Source organism: Scatophagus argus, chromosome 13 (assembly GCF_020382885.2).
Source record: "Scatophagus argus isolate fScaArg1 chromosome 13, fScaArg1.pri, whole genome shotgun sequence".
NCBI lineage: Eukaryota > Metazoa > Chordata > Actinopteri > Scatophagidae > Scatophagus > Scatophagus argus.
This window is the reverse complement of record NC_058505.1, coordinates 19,281,525-19,294,155: the sequence shown is the minus strand read 5'-3', so window position 1 is coordinate 19,294,155 and position 12,631 is coordinate 19,281,525. Positions and strand designations below refer to the sequence as shown.

At 40.1% G+C, this 12,631-nt stretch overlaps 1 protein-coding gene across 10 annotated transcripts in view; it reads right to left on the bottom strand.

The window, feature by feature from the left end:
- The window catches only part of ctnnd2b (catenin (cadherin-associated protein), delta 2b), a 146,614-nt gene that overhangs the window by 39,730 nt on the left and 94,253 nt on the right, over positions 1–12,631 (bottom strand). For all 10 annotated transcript variants that reach the window (XM_046408255.1, XM_046408258.1, XM_046408257.1 and 7 more), the window contains one exon: positions 3,265–3,397. In XM_046408255.1, coding sequence (XP_046264211.1) covers positions 3,265–3,397 — 133 coding nt within the window. The remainder of the gene's footprint in view (positions 1–3,264; positions 3,398–12,631) is intronic.

Sequence of the window (12,631 nt, the reverse complement as noted above, 5' to 3'; positions counted from 1 at the left end):
TTCAACAAAATAAAGAGTGGCTACTCTGTCAGTGATGTAAGATTTATTTAACTCTCTGTCGAATCATCCCTCAATGTGTCTGCAGCCCTCCCTGCTTCCCTCTGTCTAGACAAAGAGGAAATGTAGGGCAGACTCCCTGCTTTCTGTAAAAACAAGAGACATTAGTGCAGAAGATTGCATAGAGATGAGGCAGTTGTGCCTATACAGTGTGTCTTTTGTGCTCCACAGCTGATTCATTCTAGATGATAATACCTAACTGGAAACTAATTATTCAGAAAATAGATGTTAAGTTAGTTGTTAGATCCTCGTAACAGGCCATGCAATGACTGGGCCATGTCCAAAAGTCTGCAATTAGAATTAGCCTTAATTTAATCAAAACAAAACATGTTTTCCGTTAACAAAAGTATTCCTTGTCTTTAAAATGATAGAACAAAGTGACAAATACTAGTCGCAAGAGTCCAAGCAATTGTCTTCCAATTACTGGTGTCTGAAAAAGGTTCTAGAAACTACACTACATAGACATAAATAAATCCAGACACTCCTCTTTATGGGGCCGTTTTTCAGAGGTTGGGCTTGGCCCCTTACTTCCTGTGCAGGGAAATTTTAATGCTTCAGCACACCAAGACATTTTGGACAATGCTATGCTTCCAACTTTGTGGCAACAGTTTGGGGAAGACCCTTTTCTATTCCAGCATGACTGTGGCCCAGTGCACAAAGTCCATAAAGACATGGTTGGATGAGTTTGCTGTGGAAGAACTTGACTGGCCCACACAGAGCCCTTTGAAGAACACCTTTGAGACGAACTGAAACAGAGATTGCGAGCCAGGCCTTTTTGTCCAGTACCTGACCTCACAAATGTTCTACTGCATGAATGAACAAAATTCCCACAGAAACATTCGCTTTCCCAAAAGAGTAGAAGCTGTTCTAGCTGCAAAGCTGTCCATGTATTTAGAATACAATGTCATTAAAATCCCCGTTGATGTAATGGTATAATACTTTTGTCTATATAGTGTATTTGCGCGAGAGAAAAAAAAAAGGAATTCGTTTTCACAATTATTGAGGAGGAATTTAAGGTATTAATTGATTACTATTGTCAGGTAACGTCAGGTAATTTTTCTTCAATCTTGTCCAGCCTTAGTAAAACAATAGCAGGGATATAACAACTAACACAATAAATCAAGCAAACAATAACACAATCTATCAGTACTAGGAGACTGAACAGGCCATACAAATCCTTCAGCATCCAGTCTATTATTTAACCATTCAGGCATCTCACTCAAGGGCAAAAACAATTTGGCCAGTGGGTAGTAGTTTTGGCAGCCCTGCTCTAAATTCAACCACACCCTATTCCTGAACACATTTTCAGCATCAATCATCTGTCTCTCTATCACTCGACTTTTAAAGCCTGTTGGCTGATTACTGCTTGGAGAACTTTGTTTGCCCTCAAATCCATCGTCTCCATGGGGATTAATGAAGTCCAATTGTGCTGAATTGAGTTGACACTGAAAGACAGATGGAACCGTTTTTTTTCCGAGACACTGAGTGATGACGGCTCTGAAGGACATGAGGACAGACTGCATGAACAGGGGTACATTCAGAGCTGGGTTAAGTGTTCATAATGAAGAGTTAATGCCGTCAAATATGGAGTTTGGTGGAATTCAGTCAGTGGCACATGTAGGATGGAGTTTCCCCTCAATAAAGGCCAGCGTTGAATCTTGAACTGTGACACAGTTAAAGAATTTAAAGAACTGACAGGCTTTGCACATTACTGGCAATGCCACCTACACTATAATGCTGCTAAATCCAGGAACTCCTGGAACTCTTGTCACCTGCACTATCGCTGCTCTGCTGTATGTTGAGGTTGTTGTATACTGACATATACTGCCATATATATTTATTTTTATACTTTATTATTTTTTTTTTTTGTACTTTATTGTTTACATTTCTGTACTTTATCGTTTACTTTATTGCTGAGTGCACTCACAAGCGGAAATCTCGTTGTACCTGTACAATGACAATAAAAGCTTTCTATTCTATTCTATTCTATTCTATACACACATTCACTGCTGTAATGTGATGTCCCTTGCACACATATTTAGGGCGTGATAAATCTATTCAACCTAAACGTTGGTGCGAAAATGCCACTCTTTGTATTTGCAAGATCTCAGCAAGATTACAAATAAAGATTACATGTTCATTACATTACAATGTTCATAAAGCAACAGAAAATTTGTCACATTTACAAATTGCCTGCTAAGTGCCATAAAATGTTTAAAACTACTCAGGTGCTGCTTGAAGACCTGCTGCATTGGTGTTGCATCAGTTCTAAAATTGCAAACCCTTGTCCTTACATAATTACGACCGGATCACGGACCTGGTGCAGGCTTCTCAAAATTTGACAATGTTTTTGAGACTCAGTTGTTATTGACTTGTTGGTCTATGCTACTGCCAATTTAATCATTTATTCTTCTCTTTCTTCAAAAACACACCAGCAACCAGACAGCTGATGTATTCTTAAAGACACAGTGGAAGAATACAAAGAACAGGAAAGCAAGAGAAAGAAAGAAAACAAGGCATGCTTTACAATGGCAACATGCAGTTATGGTTTAAGTCTTTGCAAAGAGACATCTGTGGCTTTTTGTGAACTTCAAGTGGCCCCTCTTGTGTGCTCGCTTTAGATTTGTTCGCAGTGCCCTGTGTCAGAGAGGAATGGAAGTATGCAAGCAGTTGTTGCCGATAGTGCGCACACAGCTACAGAGAAGATGGCATGTTTTTAGTTATGACGTCTTTTCATTACGGGAAGGGAACCAGGACATGACTGCCAAGAAATAGTCTGGCACCAAACCCCCTGTAACAGCAGAGGGTAGGGTTTTGACCCCTGGGTTTGTGTACGCTTAAACAATTGATTAGTAAGCTTTAACGACAAGCTGTTTCTAGTCTTTATGCTAAGCTAAGCTGTGTGACCATCAACAACATCGACAGGTGAATCTACACACACTAACTCCGTTTCTGTTAAGTCCCCTTGAATCTTGTTTGTGGCTTCGAAGCACTGAAAAATCCCACTTGAAAAACTCAAGCAGCGTACATCTTTTGAAACAAGGTTCATTGGCACTTTCACTTGCTATTCCAGAAACGGTGTGTGTGTTTTGATTAAGCTCACTCTTAACTTGAAGTCACAAACTGAATAAGAGAATGAGAATGAATTTAACCCTCGCTATCTGTAAGCCACTCCCCTTGGTGTGGCTCCTCTTTAGAGATCCATACCTCAGACTTGATCTTGTTGTCTCCAAAACAGAGGTGCTGGAGGTAGGCAGCAGCATTGGACTGGACTGATGGGAACTGATGCTGCAACATCTGGATAACTTCTGGCAGCTCTGGATCCCTCCAGCCAAACTCCCTATAGACACACACAGAGAAAATACAATATGTTTTGGACATAGCAGAGATGCGTGTGTGTGTGTGTATGTGTATGCGTATGCGTATGCGTGTGTGTGTGTGTGTGTGGCTGAACCTGTTACTCAGCAGCTTGTCTCCCTAGTGTAACCTTGATTATAAATACTCTGCTCAAAAGACAGACAGAAATGAAGGCTGCAAATGAATCAAAAGAAAGAAAAACACAAAATACATGTATTTGTACATCGATTCTGTTTCCATTATCTTCAGCTAAATAAATGTCACTTTGGCCTAACAATATTTAGCACTAACATAAGCAGGAAGAGGTTTAATAGTCAGAATGCACCAGCCCTCATATCTGACCCTTACTGCATTGTCACACAATACTTACTATATAACTACACAGTGTGAAACAAAGGGAAATTAAGGGAAATCTTAATCTTACAACATACACTGATATTTTAGACAACATTATGCTTCCAGCAGCAGTTTGTGTTTCTCCCTTTCTTGTTTCACCATGACAAACCCACAACGCCAGCTCTATAAAGTAATGGTTTGTCCATTTTGGTATGGAAGGACTCAGCCCGCACAGAGTCCTTACCTCAATCCCATCCAGCAACACCTTTGGGATGAACTGGAATGCAGACTGTGAGCCAGCCCTTATCTGGCAACATCTGTGTCTGAGGTTGTAAAATGTGAGGAAAAGTCTTTCTGGAAAAAGTGAGGCTGCTAACGACAGACAAAGTAAAACCAGAATGTCCAGGCTCCTGAAGAAAACCTTGCTCAAAATCCCAGAGACATTTGTTGCTATGCTAATAACTGGGAAAAGAGCCTTCCTCAGCACTATGTGGCTCGCTTCATGTATCGGAATAATGATAAAAGTTTTATGAATAAAGATATAATATCAATGTTTATTCAATATTTATGTTTCTAGCAGCCTTTAGCCAACACACCTTCATTTTTTTCCATTTCTACAATTCCAATGAAAGAAGTGCTAAATGAAAGTTGCACTGACTTATAGAAGCTTGTGGTTCAGTTCTCTACATCAGCGTATAATATCATCCTGACGCAAAACGGCTACCACAGCATTCTACACCGCCATGCAGGACCCTCTGGTATGCACCTAGTTAGTTAGGGGTTCATCCTACAGCAAGATAATGACCCAAAACCTAAGTCCAAGCTATGCCAGAACTTGGAAAAAAAGAACAAGATGGCAAGCTTGAGAACACGGAATGGCCAGCACAGTCTCCTAACTTAAACACCATTGAGGTGGTTTGGGATGAACTGGACAGATGAGTGAAAGCAATACAACCTACAAGTGCCACACATCTATGGGAACTTCTGCAACAGAGTTCGGAAGAAATTATACTGCATAATTTTCAATAAAAAACTGGAAAAATTGGGATGTTCAAAAACTTTTGAACGGTAGTGTACATTTGGGCGTAATGCTCATTATTTATTCTTTAACATGTTTGCTGCCACGTAAGCTTAACTATAACAACTTCCTTTGTGTCAAGCAATGCCAGACAGCTTATTTCGACTCATGTCACATGTATTTTTGTTTTTTTAATGTCTATATAACAAGATTCAAATCATTTCTTCTTTTCCTCTAAAAATAGTTGCAGACTCATAAAAGAAAGAACATTTTGTAAACTTGTGATTCCCTTTGATATTATACTGAGTTCAAGCTACAACTACAAGTGAGTTCATTTCCAAGTGTATCTCCAACTGCTAGTTCAATATACATTTTAGATGAAGTCCAAATGGAAACCCCTGAAGATGAAAAATTAGGCCAGTGTGAGTTCCTCCAATGGCCACTTGAGGCTGACTCCAACAGTAAGCTAATCGTGTTTACAAAAAACACTTCTGGTCTCTATCTTTTATTTTCTTGTCCATGACAACGATATAGCAGGTGAATTTTTATTTAACTCGCTTGTTTAAATTATATTCAGGCTTACAGTTATGAATAAGGACAACACTGCTTCACCTCAGTGAATCTAAGGTCAGTGACCTTAACCTCTGTGCCATGTTTGCAGCATTGGGTGCTGCAAAATTTCCAGCAAAAATTGGATAAACAACATGGCCAACCAAGAAGTCCGTACTCCGCCTCTCTGCCAATGATTTCTGCTCTTAAATTGACACTTTGTGATTTAAATTTTTCTGACAACTGTGAAAAGTTTGGGCTGCACACAGAAGCCCCATTTGCTCTGCTCTTATGTAGAACCCTTTTCTCTTTTATGTATCTTATTCTTGATGCAGCAACATCCCAACATCCCTGTGGAGATAATTTCCAGTTCAGCCTAATCAAACATAAACACATGCATAAACACTCGCAGGTTTGCCTGGATACAAACACACATATACAGCACTGAGCGCTGTAGGATAACTCAGCATGCAGCTTAGAGGAGCAACAGCTAATGCCAAGTGCTCACACAAAAACACAATCCAGCACACTAATATAGTAGTCAAACACACATATATGGACTCAATGACTTGCATACACACCCACTCATCAAAGGCAGCACAGAAGAGCCAGGATTAGAAAGCTTTTGTCTCTAAGTTTCATAATGGGCAAATGGGATAAACGCAGTGTTTGAAAAAATGGGCAAATTGGAGAGAAGAGAGAATTATTACAAAGGTTATTTTTTCTCTCTCTTTGAAATCCTCCCTCTCTTTAACAATTCCCTGTTTTTGTCTCAGCGTCTCTCTCTCTCTCTCTGTTTTTCTTTTTTCCACTCCAGGCGCACTTCAACACAAACACACATGCACTGCCACGACATTAACATACATAATGTTATTAAGCACACACATGAGCATGTGCCTCAATAAATATGATCAGAGATGACACAACCTTGTTTAGGTCACCTTGTGGGTTAATTAGCTGATAAGGCATCTAACGTTATGGCCGAGCGAGCTATCAGACGTGTGTGTGTGTGTGTGTGTGCGTGTAAATATACTTTTTTACACTGTAATGAGAAAGTGGGACAGCAGTAATAATAAGGCCTGCAGTCATGAAGCTTCTTTAATAACAAGCAAACCAGATGGCTTCATTTATCAGAGAGAGCGTCAGCTACTTATGTAATCATTTGGTAAATTGAAAAGGTTAGACAGAATAACTGGTGCAACATATAACTGTATTAACTGTAAAAAAGCATAGTGTGCAAGAAGTGTGACACTTAATTTTACAGAGGAAGATATTGCACTCTCTGCTTGATTTATTTGACAGCTATAGTTGCTACTTGTGTAAAATACAGTGACAGGAGCCATTCTGCATAATCAGGACTTTTGACACTTAAGTAAACCTGTAGTCTGCCTCATCTGTTGGTACACATAGCACAGTAGTTTTGGTTATTCTGGTTTCTGTTCACACTGACTTCTTAAGAGATGGAGTAAATATGAAGTTATACAGACTGACAGGAAACTCGTTGATTGGACAGCATTGGTGTCCTGCATCATCAGGGCATCATCAGGACCCACGTGGGGAAATCAAACTCCAGTGAGTGACTGAGGTTTACGCAGCACTTTAATGCTTTGGATGCGTACATTTATATTCTCTGTATTCATAAAGAGCTCATGGGGAAATAACTGATTACAAACATTATTAATTTTCTTCGGCTGCCAATTACCCACATGTTCTGAATAATAACTAACAGTTACAGACAGGACGAAGAAGAGGCATCTTGTACACTAATGATTTGGGGCTTATTACCGTGTGATTGCTGTCACACATTTTTAATGAACTGACAAAGTACTCGGAGCAGAGCACAAGGACAGCTGTAGTAACAGCTTTTGACCGCACAAGTTTTGCCATGATTACCAAATGATTTGCATGATTATATACATAAGTTACACAGATCTCTTCCCAAACAAGTTTAACGATCAGCAGATAGATTTATTGGTAGTTCAGCTTTTGAAATCATGCTTATATGACATATCTGCTATCAGAAAATCCTGTGGTTGATTTGTACGATAGAGAGACCAAATTACCCCGCAAATTATACTAAACCAGAGTTTTGAGCAGTTACAGCTCAACAGAAAATATAATACTGCTGGTTGGGAAAAAGTATTTGCAATTAATCAATTCAAAACCAATTAATTGGTTTAGAATATTTCCAGGCTTCAACTAGTGCTGCTGTGGCAGCAAAAGAGGGTCAGGAAGGGACAGCTTCAGCAATGAAGAGAAAGATGTTGGAGAGGAGGATGAGGAGGATAATGAGGAGGAGAAGGAGGAGGAGGAGAAGGGCAGCCAACATGCTGCTGTGGGAGAGCCAGCTACGGGACAACAGAAACAGGTGAGACTGACAGCATTAGATCTGCTTATGAGGATGTGCCTCATTACACATTTTCATCTGCTCACCTTAACATGTAATGGGTATTGTTACGGTTGCTTAAGTCAAGAATGGACAACTTGCTTTTACTCTGTAAATAATGCACAGTATAGTAAATGGTCTATAAAGACAACAAGGCAGCAGTCAGCTGAGAACTTCATACTTCTAGAGAGTAGCACCACAAGAGGACAGTCTACTGAAAACAAAAATATTTCACACACTGTTCACTTTTCAGAATTGTGATGTTTGCCTTGACACTGTGAAATAAAGGAATCAAAGCTCTTGATAAATGACATTACAGAATACATTACATTACAGAAAATCTGTATGAGATTTATAACTAAGAGTGAAGATTGGGGCTCGAGTCCAACTGGTTGAGTTATGCCTGTGAATATTCGCATTCATCCAGGTCATGGTTATCTCAAGGAAATTCAATCGAATGCAACTGGACTTAGTTATGTGTCTTTGAAGACGTTTCACCTCTCATCCAAGAGGCTTCATCAGTTCATGCTCGCTTGACTAGGCTGGGACTAGTCCAACTAGCTGGTGTGGAGACCCAGGTATTTAACCTCTGTGGAGGCATTCGCATGGCCAGTGGTGTCATAGGCTCGTTTAGTGCCCCATTGTGCCAAACGACAGTCGTTGAGAGACAGTCGTTGGGGATGGTAAAGTTGGTTTCGACTTCGTTAATGCTCTATTGTGTTATAACGACAGTCGTGGTTGAGTTATGTTCACCCAGTGCAGTAAACTGCAGTAAAATATCTGTGGATAATGTATAATCAGTGTTATCCACTCAGTTCAGACACTTTGCAGCTGTTACACTTTTAGGCACAAAAGTTTTTACATGACCAACAACTCTGGTGTTTTTTAAACTGTTTCTCCATCGTGTTTCTTGAAAGTGTCAGCTATTGAACTGGTAAAATGGAGTTTCAAAGAAAGTGTTTTTCAGGTCCATTACTCACCAAAAAAAAACAAAAAGAAAAAGAAAAGCACACAGTGTTGTTACCTGCACATCAGTGGCCAGAGAATAAACACTAGAAGGCCAAAGTGGCACTTCTGGCAGCACTCTACAATAATTATTATAAAAATACTCCCTCCATCTTTTACTGCAAAATGTCAGTCTCACATATGTTGGGACACTAGAGACACACAAACACACAAAGAAAAACATATGGATACAGATAGACAGTCAACACTTGAATGAATGAAGTCCATTTGTAGTCAGCCTGCAGACACAGAGACACACACTCACAAACACACAACAGAAGGATACTTCAGAACAACACAACAACAAAACTGCACCTCTGTGTACACACACATTTGGAGACAACAAGGGTCATGAATAGGTGAGAAACAAGCACAAATATCAACAACAACAACAAAAAAAACAGTAAAGAATACTCAACACACACATACCATGACAGAACCAGGGCCTAGAATAATTGTGGGCCTGGAGACAAAGTGGCACATCACAGCAGATCAAACTCAACCTGAGGCCCCAGGCTGCAAAGCTCCACAGGCGCACCCACACCCACACACACACAGAAAACAAATATTCATATGCTGCATAGATTTGCTGCCCAATCCGACATGCACAAACAGAATAAAATGTTGGACACATGCCAAGAGAAACTGAACAGTGATATTTGTGTTATATGTCGCTGTTCCGGGATATATGCCAAAGACACAACTAAATCTTTAAGCAGACTAACGCTCTTAAAGAATTTACCTACTGTACAGTCAAAGTGAATTTAAATAAAATGAAGAGACTGTCTGTCTTCTCTCTAGAGTGCCTTCTGCCCCAGAAAGCTGTACTATTATGGTTCATTCATTCACTAACTCTAGCCTGGAGCTGTACTACTTTTCACTTAGCATCTCTCTCTCTCTCTCTCTCTCTCTCACTCTGTGTGTGTTCCTCTTGTTCCAGAGCAAAGGAAACACAGGAGGATATAGCGATCCTAGTCCCAAACACTGTGCGACAACATCACAGCAGGATGAGCAAATACTACTGAGCCATCTGTGAACTTTGGGCAGAAGTGTTCACTCAAGGAATGTTTGCACTGTTTTAATGTCAGAGTTAAGAAAAGAATATGCACTGTCTTTGGATAGCACAGCTGTACTGGAAATATGAACTTAATTTGAAGTGAAACATTACATGTGTACTCCGTGTGTATTAGCGAATATGTAATATTTAAAGGTACCCAGTATGACAGTGTAAACCTTGTTGTGAACCGACAGCTTCTTCTGTCTGGATTTTGGAAGGACGGGAGGGAATAGGATTTTAAAAGTGGAGATGATGCTCATGCAATAGAAGTTCTTTTGTCATCTTCTTGGGCTTTAATTTAAATTGGACTGGTCTATAAAATTATGAATTTATTTTGAGGCTTAGGTTAGTCTTAAAATATGCAAATGTTCCCCTTGGATTGCAAAACACATGCCAGTCGGAACATCTTATCTCCTAAAAAGAAAAAAAAAATGATAAGACCCAATTTTATAAAATGCAGTTTTACTTGTTTTCTGAAACAAAGGCGAATGAGGCAGCTTAATTATCTCAGCCCAGTTGCAGATATTTTCCCTTCAAGACACTTGAAATTGCTGATGCAAATGTCACCTATTTCATTTTTTCCCAGTTTCCTCCTCTACTTCAACTTCTCTTCCTTCCACGTCTATGCTTCCTATAAATAAGTCAGTTTTTTTGTTTAGCTGCAACCTTATCCCTTTAACCTTTTGTCCTGCAGATGGCTCCAATCTTAACAAGCCAGAGTAAATTAAGAGGACAACTGCTGTCGAGGAGGAGCATGTGAAAGGCGAGAAAAGAACTGAATATTTTCGAGTCTGTTTGTCAGCTCTTTACTGACACATTTCGTCTCACAAAGATGTGCAGGCACGTCAGTGTGTATGTGCACGTGTGTGTCTGAGTGTGAGCTCCGCCCCCACCCGTCCCAAAAGAAAAAGAGAAACTAATGTTTCATTTGGCAACTCAGTGGACTGAGACAAAGTACCGACAAACTGTCAGCTCACCCTTTGTTCCGAACCAACCAGATGGACTATCTCACAGCACCACTTGTTTAGGTGTGTGTGAGTGCATGTGAGTGTGTGTGTGCGTGCAACCGTGTCACCCACAGCCAAAACATTTACACCACAAAGTGAAAAGCAGGCAAGCAAACAATAAAACTTGGTAAATAAGTCAGCTATCTAAGAACTGTGCATTCAAAAGCGGAGCAGCAGAGCTGTAACGTGAGGGCTGCAGGCAGATGATGCTCACCGCTACATCGGGCTGAAAGGATTTCCTGTGAGTCAGGGCTTTTGGGGAATAGAGCGATTTGAAACCAGAGAGCGAAATATGCGCTTTGTGTTGAGTATTTTGTGTGTGTATGTGTGTTGCCACCACAGAGGACTGTTGGGTGGGGGTGGGGGGTGGAGGTGTGTATGATGACTCATTCCTCAATAGACAGACAGAAACACAGACAGACAGGTAGGGTAGACCCGCAGAGTAAACTGATAAAAGAAGAAAGAGAAGGAGGAGGCAGGAATAAGGTAAGTAATTGACAAAGAGTACTGACTCACTTTCCAGCAGGACATCTGACAACTTCAGGTGGCTGATTAACAACAAAACATTCTGTGTATTTATAGCAAACTAGAAAGAGAACACAGCAGAAGAAAGACTCCAGAGCAGCATTGGCTGGTATTAAAAAATAAAATGATCTCAGATCAGCATGGCTCTGTCTCTACAATATGTTCAGCTGATGAATACAGTAATTAGCACACAAACCGTTTAATAATGGACAACACTAGTTAAACTCAACAGTCCGTGCTGAGTCCTTACAATGATGTAGCATGAGCTCTCTGTCTCTCCCTCCTTCTCTCCAGACTCACAAGTATCATCTGATGCGATCACCTACTTCACAGATAACTTCTGTATCAGTTGTATACAGACTGGGGCTGGTGACACGCATTGTGATACAGGGGTTACAGTTCAATATACTGCATTATATTGCAATACTGGAAGCAAGGAGATATACTGTTTCACAGGCCTGTCTTCTTTGCATTTATGCTAGCAATATGTGCTTGATTCTTTCTAGAGTCAAATACCTGAAGATAGATGACAAAGCCATAGCCGTAAATCTTTGCATATTAACTATTAATTAAATACCCAGCACTCTTAATGGCAGAAGGATTTTCCTAAAATACAATGTGTGGACTCACACAAAAGTAATCCCTATATATCATCGTTTATAAAGTGCGTGTAGCTTCAGTGACCCAGCACTGCGCCAGTTTTTTATTATTATTATTATTTTGCATGTGTTCAGACATTTCTGGGCATCAGTCTTTGGGCAGTGGCCTCCAGCCAGTAACAGAACGCTGCAGGTGGGCTGGGCTGTTCTGGCAGCTGCAGTCAGGGTTCTTGTGTTGTTGAACTGGAACAGCAGAGGCCAACTTTCAATTCAGCTTCTACCTTGTAAATAGTTATACTTTTAGTTTTTCACAGGAAACTTGATTGTTTTAGACAAGCACCAGTGGAATGCTGTTATGCATTTATGGACTGGCAACAAAGGTTAGATAGGACTGCTGCAATGTCTTGTCAGATGGAAATGTTAAAGAAATGTAATATGAAGAAAATGCATTTCAGGGCCATATTTTCATACATGTTAGCATATATATTTACAATTACAGTTTTATATAAAACCAGCAATTTTTTGAATTGGCCTCAGTGGGCGAAAAGGCTTATAGTTAGAAGAGGAATGAAAAGATGGGAAAGGGGGGACAAATACAGGAGAAATTAAGACTTGAGGCAGAGAGATAATTAAACAAAGTATGTGTATGTTTGTGTTACCCAGACAGTGTGTGCGTGTGTGTTTGAGGTGAGAGTGTGATGGCATGGCTGACTGACTGGCCCACTGAGGCTGGAA